General features: G+C 41.2%; 1 protein-coding gene across 5 annotated transcripts in view; it reads left to right on the top strand.

Annotated features, from left to right (window-relative positions):
* BCAS3 (BCAS3 microtubule associated cell migration factor) overlaps window positions 1-24,906 on the top strand; it is an 849,167-nt gene that overhangs the window by 157,691 nt on the left and 666,570 nt on the right. For all 5 annotated transcript variants that reach the window (XM_075264762.1, XM_075264764.1, XM_075264760.1 and 2 more), the window contains exon 9: window positions 6,559-6,635. In XM_075264762.1, the coding sequence (XP_075120863.1) occupies window positions 6,559-6,635 (77 nt within the window). The remainder of the gene's footprint in view (window positions 1-6,558; window positions 6,636-24,906) is intronic.

The following is a 24,906-nucleotide window of genomic DNA, read 5'->3' as shown; positions in this document are numbered from 1 at the left end:
ACTCAACCTCTGTCATGTGTCCTTGTGTGACCACATTGAGCATGGAGAAAAGAAAGAAGACCAAAGAACTGTCTGAGGACTTGAGAAGCAAAATTGTGAGGAAGCATGAGCAATCTCAAGGCTACAAGTCCATCTCCAAAGACCTGAATGTTCCTGTGTCTACCGTGCGCAGTGTCATCAAGAAGTTTAAAGCCCATGGCACTGTGGCTATCCTCCCTAGATGTGGACGGAAAAGAAAAATTGACGAGAGATTTCAACGCAAGATTGTGCGGATGGTGGATAAAGAACCTCGACTAACATCCAAACAAGTTCAAGCTGCCCTGCAGTCCGAGGGTGCAACAGTGTCAACCCATACTATCCATCGGCGTCTGAATGAAAAGGGACTGTATGGTAGGATACCTAGGAAGACCCCACTTCTAAGCCATGCTGGAGTTTGCCAAAACTTACCTGAGAAAACCAAAAACGTTTTGGAAGAATGTTCTCTGGTCAGAAGAGACAAAAGTAGAGCTTTTTGGGAAAAGGCATCAACATAGAGTTTACAGGAAAAAAAAGAGGCCTTCAAAGAAAAGAACACGGTCCCTACAGTCAAACATGGCGGAGGTTCCCTGATGTTTTGGGGTTGCTTTGCTGCCTCTGGCATTGGACTGCTTGACCGTGTGTATGGCATTATGAAGTCTGAAGACTACCAACAAATTTTGCAGCATAATGTAGGGCCCAGTGTGAGAAAGCTGGGTCTCCCTCAGAAGTCATGGGTCTTCCAGCAGGACAATGACCCAAAACACACCTCAAAAAGCACTAGAAAATGGTTTGAGAGAAAGCACTGGAGACTTCTAAAGTGGCCAGCAATGAGTCCAGACCTGAATCCCATAGAACACCTGTGGAGAGATCTCAAAATGGCAGTTTGGAGAAGACACCCTTCAAATCTCAGGGACCTGGAGCAGTTTGCCAAAGAAGAATGGTCTAAAATTCCAGCAGAGCATTGTAAGAAACTCATTGATGGTTACCAGAAGCGGTTGTTTGCAGTTATTTTGTTTAAAGGTTGTGCTACCAAGTATTAGGCTGAGGGGGCCAATACTTTTGTCTGACCCATTTTTGGAGTTTTGTGTAAAATGATCAATGATTTAACTTTTTTTTCATTCTCTTTTGTGTTTTTTCACTGCAAGCAAAATAAATGAAGATATTAATACCAAAGAGTTTGTGCTTGCAATCACTTTCTGGAAGAAAATGAGTATTATCTGACAGAATTGCAGGGGTGCCAATACTTTTGGCCAACACTGTAGAATAGCAGAGACAAGTGCTGCTGAGAACTTCCTGTGCTCACTGGAAGCTAATTAGTATATGAACAAAAATGGGCTCATTCAAAAACTACTGAGGCAATTTATATACAAATGGCACATGTGGAATAATCTTTGTAAAAGCTATGGAAGTATATGCTTAGTTAAAAATGACTTTTCCCAATGATAGAGCCCCTTTAACGGCGGAAGGGGTGATGTACGTCATGACCGCAGATATCTTCATTTTCATGGGTGTCCAAATATTTATTGGTAGACAGTGTATTAGTAGTAAATTTGTCCCAGTATATTAAATAGAGGCAGCTCAGGAGCAGAGTCTCTTTGAGGCACTCTCACTGGTAATAAGTAGAGATGAGCAAGTATATTCGATGGAATACCTCCGCCGCATAGCTCCCGGGGCAAAAACACTTCAGGGGCATCAAATTTTTACTGCCCCTCCCACCTTTCCTGGTGCCGGAGGCTATGCGGCAGAGGTATTCTAGTAATAAGGTGTAGCCATGAACGTAGCCAAGAGAGTAGACGGCAGAACAAGAACTGGGTGATGTAGATAACAAGCAATATGTTATTTTACACACTGTTCATAGTCCACATGCAAACAATGACCTCTCTCCATAGATTGATGTCTGTGTACATCATTTTTGGAAGATCATGACAGTGGTGCCATTTTGACAGACTATTTCTGATGTTTATTAGAATAATCCCAGTCTTCCATATACTGACATCTAGCCAGTGACTCAGCAATCTTTGATACTATGGTCAGTGATTTTGGGCCACTCTGAAGTTTTGGACAGTCTGTTCCTTTTAAAAGAAATGTATACATTCATGAAATATTAAATTATTAGCGATTGATTGAAGCTGTCATATTGACAGAGGTTTCCCAGAGTTAAATTGAGTTAAGCTGTTCTTTATTCGATTTGGTATGATTTTCTTCCCTTATTTCTGTTTTTTGTCAAGCAGAAATGTGACTTTGATTTTCTAACATATTGGTCAACAAGAGAAAATATGTTTTCTCATTTATGTCATGTTTCCTTGGTCTGTTTGTACAGTACTGTAAACATGTAACTCAAGAGCATGAAATTTGATAATGAGAGCAAAGTGGAGAGAGGAATGTCGTACTGTCTTTCATGTGGACTTTTTTTGTTTTCTTCTAAACAAAAGATTAAGACATTCAGAATATATGCCAAATTCAGCTATATCCTTTACACTATATGCATTCTTACATATTGCCACAGTGTTCAGCTATTCCCCCATAATTCAGTATCTTTATGATAACAATAGAAATTGATCTACATATACTTAATGCATGTTATTTTAGAAAAGTTGTCTTCTCATAGATTCATTATTGTAACATGTTACCTTGGTCTCCTCTCACCACTATTTCCTGAACTGCAAATATGCAGGAACCCTGTAATATGTGCAATAGATACACCTAAGCTTTTATAAAGAATCACATAAAAACAAAATGGATTTGCATCCATAAGTCCAGACATGTTTTAGCCCACTTAAAAAGGACCTATTACTAGGTCTGAAAAGCCCAACTTATAGGCTTTGTTCCCCTGAGCATTTCTTTTTTCTTTTCCAAATCTGGTCAGCCATTCCCAAGATATAAGCCTCCTTTTGATGCACATTAGGTTATTCTAGCCAAGTGGGTGGTAACACTACAATTTCTCTAGGGCAGGGTCTCTGTGTTTTGTATGGTGTGCAATGTTACCCTAGTTTACCCTAATTTACATAAACATTCAGGGCTTATATCTTTAGAATGACTGGGCGAATTTCAATATTCAGAACACCAAAATGCTCAAGGTGGCAGCGCATAACAGATTTTGTATGCCATTGGACTTTTCAGGCATAGTGAAAAGTCCTCTTTAAAGAGGACCTTTCATGTCATTGGGCACATGCACTATTGTATACTGCTAGAAAGCTGACAGTGCACTGAATTCAGCGCACTGTCTGATTTCCTGTTATGTGCCCCTGGTGAACAGCTATCAGTGCCGTTACTGTAGCTCTTCAGTGTCAGAAGGGCATTTCTGACAGTCTGTAAGGAACGCCCCCCTGACGGTAGAGTCCATAGCACTGTACTGTCAAAGGGGGCGTTCCTTACTGCCCAGCCATAATGCTGAGCGGTGAGGAACGCCCTCTCCCCATCCTGACAGTACTCCACTTCCTACACTTCCTCACACTAAGCTGACATTTCTTATCCTATACTATCTTTTCTGCTTTATTCTTCAGAAACTGACCCCTCCAACCTGAAGTTACCCTGCACTCCATACACTTAGTATCTGTATATTCACAGATACCGAGTGGTAACAGACTCATACAGCTTCAGTTATATGACCTTATTTATTAAAAGATGTCTGTATCATTCAAGCAACAGGCCCCATTACCTCTGGTGTCTCCCTGTCTCCTCATAGATTGTAAGCTGTTTTGAGCAGGGCTTGCACCCCTATTGTTTAATATAATAATTATTTTGTCATATTGTAATGTCTGATATCTGTTCATGTACCCACTGATTTGTAAAGTGTTGTGGAACATGTTGGTGCTATACACAACCCCAATTCCAATGAAGTTGATTATGATGATTTGATCTCTGCAACACGTTCCAAAAAACCTGAGACAGGGGCATGTTTACCACTGCGTTACATCACCTTTCCTTTTAGAAACACTTAATAAGTGTTTGGGAACTGAGGACAGGAATTGTTGAAGCTTTGTAGGTGGAATTCTTACCCATTCTTGCTTGATATACAACTTCAGTTGCTCCAGGAATACAACAGGGTTGTAAATAAAATTATTATTATTTTCACGATTATTATTATTATTATTATTATTATTATTGGTGAGGCCAGCATATTAATTGGAAAAAAAAGTCAAAAGTAGCTTAATAAATGTGCCCCATATTACAGTAGTGTTCAAAATAATAACAGTCCAGATGACCCTTAAACTCTGAATTCACACACAATGCACTGAAGACTGTGAAGCATGGTGGTGCAGGCATCATGATATGGGCATGTTTCTCTTACTATTGTGCCAGGCCTATTTACCATATACCAGGGATCATGGACCAGTTTGCATATATCAAAATACTTGAAGAGGTCATGTTGTCTTACACTGAAAAGGAAATGCCCTTGAAATTTATGTTTCAACAGGACAACAACCCTAAACACACCAGTAAACAAGCAAAATCTTGGTTCCAGTCCAACAAAATTGAGGTTATGGAGTGGCCAGCCCACTCACCGGACCTTAATCTGATAGAACACTTGTAGGATGACCTCAAAAATGCTGTTTCTGGGGCAAAACCAACAAATGCTAATAAATTGTGGCATGTTGTCAAAGCATCCTGAGCTGGAATACCAGTTTACAGGTGTCGGACGTTCGTTGACTTTCTTCAACATAAATGTGAAGCAGTTCTTAAAAAAAACTGTGGTTATATATCTAAATGTTAGGTTAGTAATTCACAGCAATGCTAAATCCTTAAAAAAAGACATATTTTGAGTTTATAAAGACAAATGCAGACACTGTTATTTTTTTTGAACAGCCCAATGTTCATTTTTGGTTATTTTCCATAAAGCAGTTAAAAATTATATACATTAAACTTATGTTTTTGAACACACTGCTATTATTGTGAACACTACTGTATGTTTGAGGTTTAGTATATTCAACTTGCGTGATTTGAGGCCTGAATTTTCACAAAATAATGTATTTGACATTGAATTAAGTGATAACCTTGCTTCTAGACATTACAGTTACAGATATGTGGATGTGGGACACTTGCATTAGCTTGTGTTTTCATACAAGGACAGTTTTTATATTGTTATTGAAAGTTAGCTTAGATAAGATAATTCTATATTTGCTGCATAGGCGACAGGACACATTTCCATCACTGCAGAGCTGTGTAACAACATTATGACTTTGCAGCAAGTAGGAAATGACAAAGGAAATGGATACAGAGAGGGTTGATTCATCAAGCTCCATATCGTGGGAGTTACTACCGGAACAGTCACATTAACTGAACTTGATCAATCACTCCCCAGAGAATGATAAAACCATGAGGACAGCATTTTCTCTTCTTCTCTGAAAGCGCATCAGAGATCTAAATTTGTAAACATGATAACTGCAGATTGTTCCATTGTGTTAAACAGGAAACGGCAGACTGACACAAAAAGTACAAACTAGTGTGAACATATATCCTTGGGAATCCATTTTGATTCACTTCCTCTGATGTTTCTAATAAATAAGTTAGCATATTTCAGCTATCTGCAGAGTGATCCTATATCAGGTGGTGTACATCTGTGATATTTTACTCCATATATCTAAGCTCTTGGTAATATTTGTGCAACCATTGCTATTAAATAAACTAAAGACTCAAGTTTATAAAACCCCTACTGAACAGATCCCATGTTCAGCCCTCCACATTAATACCAGTAGCCTTGTATGTTGTGGTTTACAAAGTAGATATCTGGACTTTTTTTTTTTTTTTTTTTTTTTTTTTTTTTTTAAACCTTGACACATTTTCAACATAGTCACAGTGGGGGTGACTATGTTGGTACAAAGTCATGGGTAGTATATTTATTAATGGGAAACAGAAATCATTAATATACATTTTATACACAGTCCAGTCACATTAACGTGACCACCTGTCAAAATCCAGAATAACCACCTTTCACAGAGCGGACCGCTGCGAGACGTGCAGGAAGAGAGGGGATGTTGTGATGATGTTCACTGGGATGTTGAGCCAATCCCACTCCAGTGCCGTGTCCAGCTGTGCTAGGTCAAGCAGTTGAGCATCCATGGCGCAAACAACCCAATCGAGGTGGTCCCACAGATTCTCGATTGGGTTCAAGTCAGGGGAATTTGCTGGCCAAGGGAGTACGGCAAACTCATCCTGGTGCTCCTCGAATCACGCATGTACACTGCGAGCTTTATGACACGTCGCATTGTCCTGCTGGTAGATGCCATCGTCCTGAGGAAAAACAATTTACATGTAGGGATGAACATGGTCTGCAAGGATAGATGCATACTTGTGTTGATCCATCGTGCCTTCCACAATGATGAGTGCACCCAGCACACGTGCCTTCTGCGATTGGTTATTTAACGTTGATGTCAAAAGTAGGTGGTGGTCACATTAGTATGACTGGACTGTGTATTTAGACTTCTATATAAATAAAGAAGTTGTTATAGGAGTTAAGTAAATGTAGTTACAAAGTCTATATTTTTTTTCTAAAAACATTTTTGCTGCACTATTTTTTATACTTCTAACTTTGTTTTGCAGGGTGCTTGTGGTCGTGCTACAAGAAAAAATTGCTGCTTTTGATAGCTGCACATTCACCAAGAAGTTTTTTGTGACAAGTAAGTTTGCAGAGTTGACATCATTGAAGGATGTATAGTGCTTTATGAACATTGCAGTTTTGTGAGTAATAATATCAGTATATTGGATTCAGTGTTCTAATGCTGAATACCTCTTCTATATAATAGTTTTGAATCAATTGTGAGATAGTATTAGAAGAGTAAATTGCATAAACCCGGTTCTGCCAGTAGATGTCAGTATTCATCTACTGTTCATCTAACATTGATTACACTGAACTTGATTCCCAGGAATATCCATATAAGGCTAAAACAACAGATGACTAGACGCTTGCACTACCAGATACATACACTGTTACAGGTTTCAGATTTTGAAGCTAAAACTATATGGGAAGTAGGATTGTTAGTTTACTTATGTTTGACCAATAAAGTTGCTTGGTACAAGGCATTTTACAGTTCAATTTTCCTAATCTATAACAACTTTAACAAAAAGTGTATAGGGGAAAGAAAATGTGTTCTAAACTATATTAAAAATTTCATTGTGAATACTCATGTATTTTAGATGTATAGACTGTATTTAGTGATATTTGATTCACATATGTAATACAAGGGTAATATTCATTAGCTTCAGATTTGTTAATAATCACTTCTTAAAGGGGCTCTATCATTGGGAAAAGTCATTTTTACCTAAAAACATACTTGCATAGGCTTTAGAAAGGCTATATCACTCATACTTCTTGTATGTTAATCCCCTCGGTAGTTTTTGAATAAGTTTGTTTTGATTCATAAGCCAATTAGCCTCCTCTGTGCACTCCGGAAGTGTCTGTGAGCACCGTCTGCTATTCTCTATATGCGTAAGAGCAGAGAGGCTGCTGTGCTGATGACTCATCTCCCTGCTCTCATACACATAGAACAGATAATTAGCATATGGATAAAAACAGACTTATTCAAAAACTACTGAGGCAATTTACATACAAAAGGTACATGTATAAAATCGCATTTCTAAAGGCCATGCAAGTATTTCTTTATCTAAAAATGACTTTTTCCAATGACAGCGCCCATTTAAGCAAATTTATGACAAATCTTTATAACACGGAAAGACCAAAGAAATTCAGTCCCAGAATGATGTTAATATTCCATTAAAAGCCCATGCCTGGCTATGTTATTCACTGGAATAAGTCAAAGTATGCCAAAACCATTACAAAGCTGCAAAGTTAAAGTGAATTTATAGTAGATCTGTCACAACTTCTGACATATTACATATCTGCCATTACCTGTAAATACCTGTGTTCTTCATGAAGAAGCTATTCAGGCACAGTGAACACACTTTTTTTGTATTGAACGGCAATCTGGCTATTCGAATAATCTGATTTAAATTTATTTTCAAATAAGTTATTCAGTGCTTTGGGGGCGTTGCTGTGTCTGTAAGAGCACACATTTTCCTTTGCGGTTACAACCCATTCTGCCCCCTAAAATACAGGCAAATTGAGTGCTCTGGCAAGAGTGACCCAACCCAGGAGAACAAAACATCCCATTTGCATACAAGCTAAAAATTAATGTTCCTGTCATCAGCTGCACTTTGTATTGTTAGTATGTCAGTAATAACCCCTAAAACAGCATACAAGTGGTGGACTCCTTTATAAATCCAAATGTAAAATTGAACATATTTCTAAGGACCATACTGCCTTCTTGCTTGGACTTGACCACGCACAGTCTAAACATAGATTACTAAATTCCAGAATGCTACTATGATCTACTTTATTACCCAGAAATTGCATCACAAAGTTTGCGGCTTCAGTCTTTTTAGATCTTTTAGGGCTCGTTCACGTGGGGCCAGTGGGGCGGAATCCACCTCCATTCAATAGTGGTCTATGTAGGCCGCTAGTGTTCGTTTTTCCGCTAGCGGAAAAAAGAAGCGGCATGACCTTTCTTGAGGCGGATTCTGCCTCAGGAAATCAATGCAAGTGAATGGGAGGCGGAAAACCGCTAGTGTTTTTTTTTTTTGCCAAAAACCGCCTCAAAAACCGCCAGGTGTTTTATCAAGGTCCATTAACTGTACTTGAGGGAAAAACCGCCTGGCGCTTTTTGAGGCTGTTTTTGCAAAAAAAAGCGCCAAAAACCGCCTCATGTCCAAAACCCGCTTCCTTATTCCTGAAGCGTTTTTTTTCAGGACCAGATTTCGCCACCCCCTATTCACGTGTGAACTAGCCCTTAGTCATATGTTACCATGGTATTAAGTACAATTATAAGTATTTCATGTTTCAAGTTTTTAAACTTTTATTGACAAATACATCAAATTTATAAAAGATACAGCATTGACTCTCAGATTTCTTTAATTCGCACAGGTATACTGAATATCAGCTGTTGGGCCAAATCCTGAGTGATGGCAGCTCATTCTTAGTCACTGCTTGGAGTTTATCACAATTTCTATGTTTTCATGTGGCCACCTGCTTTTAAGGATTGACCACGGGTTCTCAGTGAAACCCAGCTCTGGGGAGTTTCCTGGTCATGGACCCAAAATTTCAATGTTCTGGTCACCAAGCTATGTAGTTGTCACACTTTGTGGTATGATGCTCTATGATGTAGGAAATAGCATTGTTCCTGAATTGTTGGGAAGGATTGCTCTTGATGGATGTTTAGATACCATTCTGTATTCATTTTCTTAAATGTTTTTTTATGTAGATTGTGAGCCCCACATAGGGCTCACAAAGTACTTTTTTTTCCCCTATCAGTATGTCTTTGGAATATGGGATGGAAATCCATGCAAACACAGGGAGAACATACAAACTACATGCAGATGGGTTTTTTTTTTTTTTTAATTCAGGTTTATTGACATAAAAGTATACAAAAACCATATCAAATGACAAATCAAAAACAGACAGGGCACAGCCCGGCAGCGCTTGAAAATTGACATGAGAGTGTAAATAGCAAAGCACAACACAGATAATGGTATAATAAAGTCAATAAACTCCTTTTTTTTTTTTTTTTTCATTTTCACAAAAATGGGGGGGGGGGGGGAGAAAAGGAGAAAGAGGAAAGGAAAAATAAAGAAGAAGCAGAAGAGGGGGGGGGGGGAGAGTAAGAACAGATATAAAGAAGAGAAATAAAGACATAAGCGTAGCAGAGTTCTCGACACAGGGTCCCCTCCAAACACACAGGAGTGAAGGGTAGCACATCCCCATGGGATTTGTCTCCAAAGAAGATAGCAAATCAACACAGTGAGCGAACCTATCTAATCTCAAGCCAGGGTTGCCAGACCTTGAGATATGAACTTCTATTCCTCCTGTTCCAACTCAACATCTCCTCAAAACGAGCAATCTGATTTGTTTTGGCCACCCACTCCGATAAGGAAGGGGCTGAGGTTTGCTTCCAATACAACGGTATCAGGGCTTTAGCTGCAGAGAGGAGATGATAAATTAATCTCTGAGCGTGCTTGGGGATATTCGGTAGTGGAAGGAAGAAAATCAGTAAGGATGGCGTAAGATCAGGTAAGTTTGGGCAAAGCTCGTTCAATTTAGTTTCCACCCCAGACCAAAAATCTCTCAGCTTCGTGCATGACCACCATAGGTGCAGCAATGTGCCTCTTTCCAAGCCACATCGCCAACAGGTTCCAGAATCTATCAGACCATGCGTCGCCAGCCAGTCAGGGGAACAGTACCATCTCGAAAGCAGCTTGAAGTGTGTTTCCTGAATCCGCACACATGTCGACATACCATAGGACCTAGAGAGAATCACTGCAACTTCTGAAGGGTCAAGTGTGACCTGTAGTTCAGATTCCCAACTAGATAGGTAGAAGGGTTTAATGATCCTAGGCGGTCTGATCACTTTGTACAACAGGGAAGAAGACTTGTACTTTTTCGGATTGGCCAGGAGGTAAATCTGTTCAAAATATGTAGATCCCCTCCTCCAGTCAAAAGAGGCCTCGAAGGCCTTTCTGCAGTTGTCATAATGACTTAAATGTAAAAAGGACAGTTTATTGGCAATTTTGCCAAAAGCATCCAGGGAACGTAGTGCATCTGGTTCTGGGAAGTCACCACTATCACACAGGGAGATCAAAGGAGTATACAAGAGCGCATTCCAAAAGTCTTCAATTTTTCGAGGCTTATTCGGGAGGATATCTGGGACCAAGGCAGCTGGTAAACATAAAGATGGGGTTGGAGCGATCAATGGTTGGTATTTTTCCCAAACCGTGAGTGCCCCGCCAAAAATAATATCAGATTTAGAAATTGTCCTCCCTACCGACACCGGGCTTGGCGAGAGCCATAAGTCGGCAAGAAAGTAGTCACCGTAGACCTTCCTAAGCAATCTTCCCACCGGAGAAGAGGGCGACACAGTCGCCGTCTCTGTCCAAAACTGTAATTGGATTGCCTCATACGTATATAACAGGTCTGGAGCGTCAATCCCACCCTCCAATCTCCTTCTGCTGAGAGCGGTATATGCCAATCGAGGCCTCCTACCCCTCCATAGAAAGCGAGAGAAAGAGGACCTCAGATGTTTGAAGAAAGAGAGCGGCAGCTTTATCGGCAGCATTCTGAGCAGGTAGGAAATCTTAGGAGCTATATACGTCTTCAACAAACTTCTCCTACCAAACCAGGAGATACAGGGTATATCATATTTCGCTAAAAGCTTATCTACCTCCTTCAGCATAGGGACATAATTATGATCATAAAGATCTTTAAGATATCGAGTTATCTTAACTCCTAAATACTTAAGATAGGAGTCTGACCATTTGAATGGGAACCGTTCTGCTAGAGTCTTCCTCTCGGCTGGGGGTAGGGAGAGGTTAAGTAGTTCACATTTATCCGGGTTAATTTTGTAATTAGACAGAAAGCTATACTCTTCAATCACCTCTATTACATGTGGTAAGCTCGTCGAAGGGTCAGAAAGTACAAACAAGACATCGTCCGCAAAAGCCAAGGAGTGGAGGGACCCACCAGGAAGAGGGACCCCCAAGATCCCCGGATGTTCTCTAACCTTTTGCAAGAAGGGTTCTAACGTTAAGATAAAGAGGGACGGTGAAAGAGGGCAGCCCTGTCTCGTGCCATTAGCGATGTCAAAAGAGGCAGAAAGGGTACCATTTACCTTAAGCCGAGCATAGGGAGAAGAGTACAGGGTCATAATAGCAGAAATAAATGGCTTGGGTATCCCAAATCTCTCGAGTGTGGCCATTAGGAATTCCCAACTAACACGATCAAATGCCTTCTCGGCGTCTAAACCAAGAAGGACTATGGGGGTAGATAACGTCTGAGATAAGCGAGTAATATGCAAGAGACGGATCGAATTCTGCCTGCCCTCTCTGGATTTAACAAATCCTACCTGCTCTTCGTTAATCAGTTCAGGTAGCAAGGGTTTGAGGCGAGAGGCCAACAACTTGGCCCAAATCTTCAAATCCAAGTTCAATAAGGAAATTGGACGATAATTCCCACATAACTGGGGGTCCCTCCCCTCCTTAGCAATCAGCGTGACATGTGCCTCCAAGGCCTGTTTAGGGAGCGAAGCTCCTGAAAGGGCTGAATTAAGCGACTTAGTCAGAGGCGACACCAGAATATCCTGAAAAGTTTTGTAATATATCAAAGAGTACCCATCAGGGCCCGGGCTCTTATGGGCAGGGAAGGAGGAGATAATAGACCTAAGTTCTGCCTCCGAAATCGGATCCAGCAGCTGCTCAGCCTGATCTTTGGTTATAGTGGGTAAAGACAGGGAAGATAGAAACTTAGTGATAGCCACCTTCCTCAACTCCGCAGCCTCAACTGTATCAGTAGGATTGAGATTATACAAGGATGTATAAAATTCTCTAAACGTCTCAGCTATAGAGGAGGTGTTAGACAGAACTAAACCAGCAGAAGTACGAATGGAGGGTATGTACGTCCTTGCCTGAGCCTTTTTAATCAGGGAGGTCATCATACGGCCCCCCTTATTACCATGTGAGTACAATTTCTGTTTGTAGTTCAAAAAATGCTTAGCTGCCTTTGCTGCCAAAATATCTTTTAACTCCGTCCTAAGATCTGTCAACTTCTGAAGTTGTAACAGAGTTTGGGTGCGCTTGTGTAATTTCTCTAACTCAGAGATCTGACGGAGCAGGGAATCAATCTTCTGCTGCTGCAACTTTTTCTGTTTTGCTCCCTGTGCGATCAGGATACCTCTTATATAGTGTTTGTGGGTTTCCCACACTACCGTGGGACTGATATCTCCAGTGAGGTTTATATTAAAAAATTCCGACAGGTGTTTGGATATCAGGTCACGCACTTCAGCTGAATCAAGAAGTCTCTCATTTAACTTCCAAGAGAAGTCTGCACGAGGAAGGGGAAGAAAACGTATGGCACAAGACACTGGAGCATGGTCTGATAGGGAAATCGGGCCAATCTGTGCCTTCTTACAGTAAGGGACTAGCTTCTTAGAAACAAATACATAATCAAGCCTCTGATAGGAGGACCTGGGATTCGAATAAAAGGAATAATCCTTGACTAATGGATGTAAAAGTCTCCATATGTCAACCAAGTCTAGTTCTTGGAGAAGTAGGTGCAGTTTCCTAAGGGCTCTTTGCGACAATTGTGATTTTCCACTGGAAGAGTCTAACAGTGGATTCAAAGCTATATTTAAATCAGTACCAAAAACAATGGTCCCTTCCGCAAACAATCGTAATCTTTCAAAAGTCTCCACTAGCCAAGATATCTGACCTGAGGTCGGAACATACATGTTTACAAACGTGTACGCATCCATGGCAATTTTCCCCTTTACAAATAGCGCTCTCCCATTGAGATCTGAATAAACTTGTTCGCATGCAAAGGGAATGGAATGATGAAAAGCGACAGTCACCCCCCTAGAAGCTCCAGAACTACTCGGGTTATGGTACCATTTAGAAAAATAATTTGTAGGCAACTTGGGAATTCTACCAGTTTTAAAATGTGTCTCCTGCAAAAACACTACCTTCGTATTCAACTTTTGTAGCAGGAGAAGAACACTGTGTCTCTTCTCAGGAGCGTTCCAGCCATGGACATTATAGGAGGTCACCATCGTCCCCGCCATCGGAGCGGAACTCGTGGGTGGAGGGCCTGTCCAAAAACTCTGCAAAGGGAAGAGAGGAGAAAGAGGAAAAAGAGGGAGGAGAAGTAAAAGAAGAAGAAGAAGAAGTAGAAGTAGAAGTAGAGGAAGTAGTCTAGAAGAGAGATATAAGAAGTAGGAGAATGAACAAGGGGGAACAATAGAAGTACAACAGAGGACAAAGGATCAAAGGGGCAAAAACAAACACACAAAGACAAAGGGGTATCACAATGGGGTAGGACACAGAACAATCAAATAAAACAAGCTATTAATAAAGATGACCAGCTGGTCTTCAAAGAAGCGCCCCGGCCTGTACGGGCGCTGCTAATGAACAAACACTCCCTACCTAAAGGAAGTATAGCCAACTGGATCTCTGGACGCAAACTACCCAGAGACGAGTGACTATGGGGAGAAAGAACTTGGTGCGGCAAGCACACACAACGTCTCAGTGAAAGCCATAAAAAAGAGATTAAAAATCAAACCTGCAGGATACAAGGACACAATAGAATAGTTAAATAGCTAATGTAACAGATAACAAGGCGGGCTCCTAGAGCCGGGACACCCAGCATCAAAGCTTAAAGATTAAAAGAGAAAGGAGAAGAAGAAAAAAAAAAAAAAAACTAGAAAGGAGCTAAATAATCTATAGATAGCATCTATCTCTTAAGTAAGCTGGGATACATAAGTAACTCAATCTCAACTCAAACCCGGAACCGAAGTATCCGATAGCCTACCAGTGTCAAATGGATAGCCACCACCTGTATTATAACTAAGCTCCCTGAACTCGGGAGAAAAAGTAAGCTGGGCAAGAGTCTAGGCCAACGTGTGATAACATGTAATAATAACAGACATTAATATCAGTATAGGACATGAAAACAACAAAAACAGCGATCTCTTCACCGGATTACAGACGTAAATGAGGTTATTCATGTCTTAAACAAGGTTGTATCGCAATACAAAAATCGGGTCCCAATGACGAATCCCTCTAAACAGTGCACAGGCATTGTAAGCAGGATAAGGATAGATGTAAGTCTCTAGACTACAGCCAGTCCAACATATCTGCCTAGACAATTCGCTCACACCGAGGATAAGGACTTGTGCAGCGCCCTTCTAGATTTCGGTGACTTAAGTCGAGAAGCAGGCGGCCATGTATCGGGAGGGGGCAGCTCCGGAAGCTTTGATAAATCGGGCGTAGGTAACCAGGATGGTATATCTAACGGAGTTATATTTAGACATTCCCAGACTACCGTGAGATCAGCAGGAGATTGTACAATCAAGCGACGTCCCTTAAACTGGATAGACAGTCCGAAGGGGTATAGCCAGGAATATGCAATATTCATCTTGCGCAATACCTCTAAGAGAGGCCTGAGTTGTCGACGCTTCGCCAGAGTAGAGGGCGCAAGATCTTGATAAAGGGACAGTTTATCAGATTCAAAAACAAAATCGGGCTTAGCCCGCGCAGCTGACAATATATCCTGAGTATCCACATAGGATAAGAGTCCACACAATACATCCCTGGGGGGATCTCCAGATTTTGGTTTGGGGCGTAGAGCCCTGTGCACTCTTTCTATTACTACAGAGGAAGCACGATCTGGGCCCAAAAGAGCAGTAAAGATGGCCATAGCTCTGTCCCTTAAGTCCTCCTGAGCACACTCCTCCGCGATACCTTTTATCCGCACGTTTCGCCTCCTACTCCTATTCTCCTGGTCTTCCAGGAGGGTGAGAGCCCGGTCTATTTGATCTTTCTGCGAGGCGACCACCATCTCCAACGCCCTCGCATGTGCTGTGAGACTCGAGCAGCCTTCCTCCGTCACCTCCACTCTGCGGCCTAGTGAGGCCAAATCAGATTTAATGTCCGCCAAGTCCATCCTTACCGGCTGGAGAGCCTGTTGTAGAGCTCGGTGAAATTCTTTCCTCAGGAAGGCTTTGGAAATCATCGGCGCCGCTCCCTCATCGCTATCTCCTTCTCCTCCACTGTCCACATCGGAGCCGAACACGGGCGCCACAGCAGGCGCGCCCGCCGGCGCCATCTTGGGAGAACGGCTGCGAGCATGCGGGCTCTTCTTACGGAGGAATTTCTGCAAGTCGGACTGCTGCTTCGCTATCTTCGGCGTGCCAGGTAAGTCACCCCCCTTGTCTCTGCCAGCTTTGCCCATTTTCTCCCCAGGAATGAAGCTACGAGACGCTCTATGTGCTTAATATGCAGCGGAGCTACAGGCACATGCTACCACTGCGCTCGGCGGTCAAGCTCCGCCCCTATGCAGATGGGTTTTTGCCCTTGGCAGGATTTGAACACCAGGACTCCAGCGCTGCAAGGCTGCAGTGCTAACCACTGAGCCACCGTGTGGCCCCTACCATTCTGTATTCATGGCAGCGTTCTTAGGCAAAATTGTTAGTGAGCTCACTCCCTTGGATGAAAAGCAACCCACACTTAAATGTTCTCATGATGCTTCACTGTTGGCATGATACAGAGCTCATGGTAGCGCTCACCTCTTATTCTCTGGACAGTCATTCTTCCAGAAGCCTCTTCTCTACAAGAAAAACATCAAGGACAGACTAACATACTGCAGGAAGTACAGGGATTGGAGTGCATAGGACTGGCGTAAAGTTAGGGGGCATTCACACTACCATTGGTGTCTGCTCAGCAGTGTCCGTGGCTATTGTCCATACAAGATTTTAGTGATGACACTAGCTGGTTCGTTTGCAATTTCTATTCAATTCAATGGGATTTTATCTTGTGTCCTTGGATGTCCGTTTGTGTCCTATAGTGTCTGTTTACAACTATGTCCGTTTTTTCAAGCAGACAAAAAAATCCAACACGCAGGACCTTTCTGTCCGTTTGAAAAAATGGACAGTAAGTGTCCATTTTTTCTTTAACATTGAGGTCTATGGGCAATAAACATATAACAGACAGTATCTGATAGCCATCAGTTATTGTCCGTTATGATAGGTGTCCTTTTTTTTTTTTTTAAACACACACACCTTCTGAGTGTACACCAATGGTAGTGTGAACCCTACTTTACTTTCTCTGATGGAGCCCCTTAACATTGTTTGCAACATCTGAAAGAATAATTGTTGTCCGCATCAAAATCAGCACCAAAACAATATGTAAAATTTAATTTTACTCCCAATATCGGCTTGGAATACAAGCAGATTGTGAAAGCAGATTCAGTGATTCTTCTTTCACAAATTAAACTCTGCGTGAAGATATCCTAAGCAAGTCACTTTCTGTTATATGACCGCTAATGGTGTTCCTTGGAAGGCATAACCCAAAGCCTATTTTAATTCTTAATCACTGATTTAATTGAAGGCATCAGATAAACACTTGTACTTAACAGGAAAGACGGGTAAAACAGACTTACATCCCACGGGAATATTTACTAAACAAATGGAATCCCATGTCTTTGAGAATGAGTTTAGGAATTATGTTCTATTTATATGTGTGTGGCGTGCAGCATGCTCTTTTCCTGTCTGCCAGAAAGAGCCCTTTACACTGGACGCCAAGCAGCAGAACACTGCACAGCTCATTCACTATTGTCTCTTTCCACTAATGACCTCTGTACTATTTACCAAGTTAGACTTCAAGTTTAAGATTACATAAATTATGGGTAATAATACACATTTTATTCTTTTTTTATTACTAGTCATTTCTAAAGCACCATCATATTTTATGGGACTGTATAATGTGATGCAAAATATGGGTTACATGCAGGATGGCTGCTATGAAAGTAACACTATTTATTATGACAGTTTTGTTCAAATTAGGTTACAATATTAAGGTATGTTCACACAGAGTAAATTAGATCGGAACATGAGGCTTCGGCTTTCCTCCATGGTTTTCACTGGGTCACTGGGTTTGCAGGGACTGTAAAACACTGCGGCATTTACACCACATGGGGCTCCCATCCTAAATCAGCAATTGTAGAGAAGGATATCAGCTGAATAAATCCACAATACATGATCCCGAGCCAGTGAGTAGATGGTAACACTATTTTGTGTTAATAACTTGTATGGATGTTACATGCTTGTAAAACACCATTTTTATTCCTGAGATGCCACAGGAGTGTGATCTTTAGTGACTGTTACGTTTTGGAATGGTGCCTAGGTTGGGTCTATACATACTTGAATATGTTAATGGAGTATACATTCTTTTATAGCCCCACAACAGGTGCATGTTAAAATGATTTATACTTGGTGTAATGAGTCTCTGCAATTGTTAGAACTCTCTAATGATTAACATTCTGTCATTAGAACCTGTTAGTAGTCCATTAAAATGTAATCTCTGCAGAGGATTTGCACATGGAGACGTTCTTCTAGCAGAAGACTGTCAGTGCTGAATGCACGTTAATATACCATGGTTACTATATGAGAGAGTGCATCAGTTGTGCATTATCTCTCAAGTTCATAAGTTTATTTATTGAACTTGTGCACTGAAGTATGTAAAATGTTATCCCAGCTGGAAATGAAGGTCAATCCAATAATTCAGAAAGTAGAGATGTCTTTATTCTGAAAGAAAGCTTTCTGCCTGATGCGGTCACTGTTTGCACCTTTCTCTCTTACTGTTTATTTGGTTGTTTTTTATGTTTGGTAATGCATGAAGTACAAGTACAGTATTAAGTTGTAACTTGCTCGTGAGCATTTTACACTGAAATTATTTCTACTGACAAGAGGCCAATGTCCAACAGATATACATATTATAGTCAAGTGAGTTCTAGGCAAATACGTAAGTCTTGTGACAACTAAATGTTCTGACCAACTATTGAATACAACACCGTGGCCTATGTCTAACTGGAAACCTCAAACAATTCTCCAACTTATGGTGTTGTCCCATGGCCCTCTCTGTGGTACATGGAGAAGGTAATGTTGATTTAAAGGGGTTTTCCAGGCAAAAAATGCATAGTCACCTGTCCACGATGCTCCTCCCGTGCGTCTCAGTTCTTCTGCTTCAATGGCTTCTCCCGGGTCTCTTCCAGAGTTCCACTCAAGCCTCTTAATTGTTTATATAATCATATTGCAATGTAACAGATCTGTCTCTAGAGCTCCACATTTGCAACATTTTGCTATTTCTGAGAAGTCTATGAGAAATGTTAGGCCAGGGCCCCACTTGGGTGAAAAATATGTGCAGTGGAAATGCTGCGAAAAGTGTTGCGGGAAAAATCACAAGGCGTTTCTGCTACGTTATTTCCTGCAACACTATTTCACTGCAGCCCACTTAACCTTTTGTGACTGTGAGAGAGTGAAGGGTGTTGTCTGGGAAGACAAGTATATTCCAGCCAGGCAGCTAAAGGGTGCTTGGTAAAAACTCACACCAGGGAGGTCAGATGACTAATCAAGGCCTAATAATAGTCTGAGTGTGAAGACTAGCAGGGTGGCACCACACTGTTGAACTGTCCAAACCGTACCTCCAAAGCAGGTACTGTGCCACCCATTGTTGTTGCCAAGGTGGGAGACTGGTAGCCAGTCTCCTGTATAGTCAGGGAAAAGTTTCCTTATGTTTAAGTTAGTTTCTCAGCCGAGAAGGGTTTTGTTTATCCTGTGGCTTTGCAAAAGCAGTGTATGTGTTACATGTGAATAAAACCTGAACTTGTGTGCAATCCAGTGTCTGTGTCCTTGTTTCTTGAACTGCTACAAGCATAGACCTGAGCGATTCCCCACATGACATATAACCTTTTTGCAACAATGTAATTATAAATACCTGTACATTACAATTTAAATTACTTTCTGTTATGCAGTTAGATTTACTGGCATAACATAGTACAGGTCATTTTAACAACTGCAAGTCATTTAAGAAGTAAGCCTGCAAACCTATGCACTATTAATAGTTTTAGCATGAAGGTTATTATTATTTAGAAAAGGCAATGCTGTTTTGGCACATTCTGAAAGATGCCATATTTTTGTTCAAAGTGAATTTCTTTCTTCATAGCCCATCACATTGGACAGTATTAGGCTTTATACGTTTAAGTATGTTCATTTTGTTGCTCAGTAAAGAACCACATTGCATTCGGAAGTGTTCTGTACTAGGTTATGTCTGTGGCACTGTAGTACTGAAGTACTGAAAAAAAATGTTTCTGGGAAAGAATAAACAATGCTTAGAGGATTCTGAATAATTCCATATACATAAGCCCTTACAGAAACGTACACCAGGATTGCAACTTATCCTGGTTGAACCAAATACTTAAACCTGGCCATGTGCATTAGCTTTTTGTTGGTTGAAATGGCTGCTTTCAGCCAGCAGTGGGCCATAAAAATGCTCAAACATCCATTTGTGACATCACTTATTAGTTTGCAAATACTGTGCTTGATATTTTCACCAAATTATTATATATCGTATAAAATAATAAAGTGTTTGGCGTGATCAGCCAGTTTGCAAAGGTGTAGCTACATTCACAATGTTCTCAGGATTGGTGTGTGTTTCAGAGGTCAGACTTCCTCAGATCACCAATTTAAATGGATTCTTCTTGCAAACAATCTCGCCATTGAATGTGTATGACCAAGTGTAGGCTGGGGCCCCACACTGCGAAAATGCTGCGATTGGACTTTGATTTGTGATTGGACTCTGATAAAGTTATTTGCACAGCAGTGTTTTACACTACATGCCAAGTGGATGGGATTCTGGCTAATCCCATCCACACATGGCAGAAAATTATCTGCCACGGAAATGCTGCAATTTCAAAAACACTCACATTTTTGCAGGTCACAGCATGTCGATAAAAAGTGATGCCTCCTGCTGTGGTCTTTTCTGCAATGTTTTTCAGCTACGGCTCACTTCGTGAGGCCTTAGCCTTATATATCTGGTGCTGGGAATGTGATGAAATCTCATCAGATTGTTCTGATCTGACTGTGTGTTCGGTATACGCAAACACTTATGTGATAATTTACCCCCAAATGATGTTCTAATTGTAAGGTGCAGGGAAGCACATATTGTTACTTGGTGCCCTCGTGTCAAGTAGAAGCACTGATTAAAGCTAAGAATCCACATTGCGAAAAAGCAGGGTTTTTTTTAGTATATGCGCTGCCGAAGCGAGCACAAAGCAGGGGTTTTTTTTTTGGTTTTTTTTTTTGTAGATTGTGAGCCCCACATAGAGCTCACAATGTACATTTTTTCCCTATCAGTATGTCTTTTTGGAATATGGGATGGAAATCCATGCAAACACGGGGAGAACATACAAACGCCTTGCAGATGTTTTTTTTTTTTTTTTTGCCCTTGGCGGGATTTGAACACCAGGACCCAGCGCTGCAAGGCTACAGTGCTTAACCACTGAGCCACCGTGTGGTCCCCTTAAGCAGGATTTTTTTTGTTGCAGATTTGGCTGGATTTTTTAAGCCAAAATATGAATTTAGCAAAAGGGACAAGTATAAAGCTGGGTTCACACTGGGTTTTTTGGACCGGATTTTAACGCAGGAATCTGCCTCAGAATCCGGTTCAAAAAATGCCTACCTCGGCTAGCGCGACTGTTGCAGCATTCCAACAGTCGCGGCATTCCTCTCCTGATTGGGCCCATTGTCGAGGGATTGTCGCACCGTGGATGTCCGTGGTTGATTGAAAGGACAGCTTGTTTACTTTTTCCAGGAAGAAACCGCTCGCGGAAAAAGAAAGTGAACGACTTCCATTGAAGTCAATGGGAAGGGATTTTTTGAGCTGGATTCTGAGGTGGATTACACGTCAAAATCCGGACTAAAAAACCCTGCGTGAATCCAGTTTAAGAGCTTCCTTTATATTTCCCACTCTTAGCTTTGGCTTAAAAAACCCCCAGCAAAATCTGTAATAACAAAAAAAAAAAAATCAAGCTTTTCTGCAACGTGTGGCCTTAGTCTTAAATTAACTTGCATTCTGTGCAGTGCAGTAAAACTGATCATTAAGACCCCATATGGCATAAATGCTGAGGATTGTCTGCGACAGAAATGTCATGAAAAAAATACGTTTTACAGTCCCTGCAAGGTGGCAAATCCCATCCACACATTGTGGAAAAATATGCACAGCAAATATGCTATGATTTCCAAAGCCGTTGCGGATTTGGAAATTGCAGCATGTCAGTCATACCTACGAAACACCGGAGGATTCCCTATAGGTATAAATGAAACAGGAAACATCTGTAGACTTTGTGTGAAAACCACTGCGGGGAAAAAACCTGATGCTTTGCTTTGGACCACCACATGGGGCCTTAGCCTAAAGCAGTTCCTTGTTCTGGCTAATTGAAGGAAAATTTTCTCTACTGGTCCATTCACACTTTTTTGGCGAGGATTTTGGCGCTGAATCCATGTCAGAATCCACGTGGAAAAAACGCCTCCCCATAGAGTTCTATGGGTTCCGCTAGCTTTTTTTCCTGCTAGTGGAAAAAAACTTCCTTCAGGCGGATTCCGCCTGCAAAAACCAACGCAGTCAATGGGAGGCGGAAAATCCACGTGGAAATGGCAAAAGTCGCGTGGAAAAACCGCTAGCGGTTTTTTCAAGATCCATACACTGTGCTGGAAGAAAAAAGAATTTCCTAATTCCTGAAGCTGATTTTTTCCTTGTCAAAATCCTCGCCAAAAAACTCTGTGTGAATGGACCCTAAGACTGAAGTCACAAGTTGCAGAAAACACGCATTACTGTTGCATATATTATTGTATTTTGTTTAGCCAAAGCCAAGAGTGGCTTCACAATGCAGGGGAAATTTATATGAATCACTTATACTTCTGTCTTCTGCTAAATCCACTCCTGGCTTTGGATCAAAAAACACTATAAAATCTGTAACAGAAGATTCAAGTTTTCCGTAACATGTGACCTCTACCAAAGAGACATTAGAATACTTGTGTTGATTGTTGTCATGTAATGTATTGAGTGGGCACAAGATGGCGCCCATAACTTTTCAGTTTTTCAGTAAACCTATAACTGGAGAAGTATTTTCTCTAAGGATCTACTGTGCGATTTTATGGGAAGAAGATTCACTATAACAGAAAACCAAAAACTAAAAGTATTAATTGTTAACAAATTGTCACTACGTTAACAAAAGTCACTATTTATCATAAATAGTACATAAATGAATTGTTTCTTGGGTAAAGGTTTTGACCATAAATAACAATTTATGCCCATGGATTGTTGTTTCCTAAACTGGTTAAGTATATGGCTCCTTTCTGTACAGTGAAATATATCAGTGGTGGGATGGAGGGAGAATTTACTTATAGTAAACTTAAAGGTGTTGGGCAGGATTTTTTATGGCCTGTCCTTATTATAGGCCATGCCTATCTGATCAGTGTGGGGTTCCATTGGCTGTACGATTTACGGCGCAGAGCTGGACCTGGTCCCTGTATAGTGGCTGGGTGTCAGTTCTGCAACCAACTCAAACTTAGAGTCAGCTGAGTTGTAGTGATCACGCCCGGGCACTATGCAGCATACGGTGCCCAATGTTTCCAGCTCTGTGTTTTGTATAGTACTGGCATCAGAGAATGCCCAGGACAGCCGATCCATGCAGAGTCCAGCTTTCGACTTCCCACCAATCAGATATTTATTTGCCTATTTTATGGATAAAAAAAAAAAAAAAAAATCTTCAACAACCCCTTTAACCTATGAATTGTGTATATCTGACTACTTTAGTATCAATCACAATCATGGTTGAATGTTGTTCTTTACAGCGTATATATTCTTTGTGCAAGTTTATGACAGTCATTTTGGTAAGTGTATGAAAACAATGCATGTGTCATTCTTCCAGAAATAGTACTGTATGTGGATTATTACACAAAGCACCATTCTTACCCTCCTATGCTTTTCTGTCACATCATTGACTCTCAGTAAATTGTAGTAAAATATCAGGGTGTCATGAGAAATCCATTATTTACCGTGTCTGCCCCAGTTCATTCCTGTTTTTAAGTCTACTGTTGAAGGTTGTTCTTTATTTTCAGAATTTAGCTTTAATATCCTGTTGTTGTTTTTCTGTGAAAGATGTCTGTTATCTAATTTCCTGGAATTAAAAATCTCACTGCAATCTGTTCTTTAGTTTTATAAATGTTTCTATTAAATGCTTTTAGAAATTTCTTTTTTTATACTTTGTATTCGGTACATAAAACTGTGATTCAACAAGCTAGGATTGTCAGGCAATATTCTGTAATATATACCACTGTAAATCCAACTAGATAAGCAATGGCCTGTACTACTTGTCTTCTGACATTTTCTTCACCAATTGGGGCATCTCAGGGCTCGTTCACATCAGCGTTTGGGTCTCCGTAGTCCAGGTTTCCGTTTCCTGCCTAAAACAGAGGCAGGATACGGAAACCTGCAGGAGTCTCTCTCACCCATTCATTTGAATGGGTGAGAGAGATGTCCGGCGGTGAGCGTTTTAGGCTCTAGTCCAGGTTTCCGTTTCCTGCCTAAAACAGAGGCAGGATACGGAAACCTGCAGGAGTCTCTCTCACCCATTCATTTGAATGGGTGAGAGAGATGTCCGGCGGTGAGCGTTTTAGGCTCTCCGCCGCGAAACCGGGTTTTATAATCCGGACACAGAGTCAGACATGCAGTACTCCTGTGTCCGGATTAAAAAATCCGGTTTCGCGGCGGAGAGCCTAAAACGCTCACCGCCGCTCACGGCCGGACCCGCTCTGAGCTTTCCGACTTCTGGCATGCAGAAGACGGAAAGCTCAGAACGGACAGGAGAACGCTAGTGTGAACCTAGCGTCATCGGTATTAGTGTAGCATGTCTCCACACGTTTTTGCTCTAGTGTAGCATGTCTCCACATTCGAAAAACTCATAGTAAAGGGAACTGACGAACAATTTCAGCAATGATGTTGCGAAACGGAGTCTCTCGATGCTGCAGTCTCCACCAGTATTCAGCCATATGTCCTGGCAACAAATTCGGTGAAGTACCACGCATCTTCTGCAGAATTTCTGTTTTGACATGACCCCAATTTGCCTCGAAAACCAGGCCAATTTGGAATATTTGCATAAGCTGCCTACTCGTCCGACCAAATTTCCGATCCAGGAGCGATGTAACGCTGAATAATGGCCTGAATCGTCGGCTCATTTCGGCGTAGAACGTGAAACATCCTCAATTCTTGCACTCCATCAGCGTTGTTACTAAGCCTGATATTTATACCTACTCTGCACTTTCGCGATGTGGAGAATGACAATGGACCCCCAAAGCAGGCTTGCTTGGGGGGACACATGGCGGCATGGTACCCCAAAATGTGTGGTAAATTAATAAAATATACTTTTTCTCCTCAGGTTCACTCAGGGAAGTAAAGATAGTGTAAGTTGTGCACTGTAATTCAAATTTCCCGCCTTTTTTCACTTACCTCAGTTGATGT

This window comes from Leptodactylus fuscus, chromosome 2 (assembly GCF_031893055.1).
Source record: "Leptodactylus fuscus isolate aLepFus1 chromosome 2, aLepFus1.hap2, whole genome shotgun sequence".
NCBI classification, from domain to species: Eukaryota; Metazoa; Chordata; class Amphibia; order Anura; family Leptodactylidae; genus Leptodactylus; species Leptodactylus fuscus.
The sequence above is the reverse complement of the archived record's forward strand: the minus strand, read 5'-3'. Positions and strand labels throughout refer to the sequence as shown.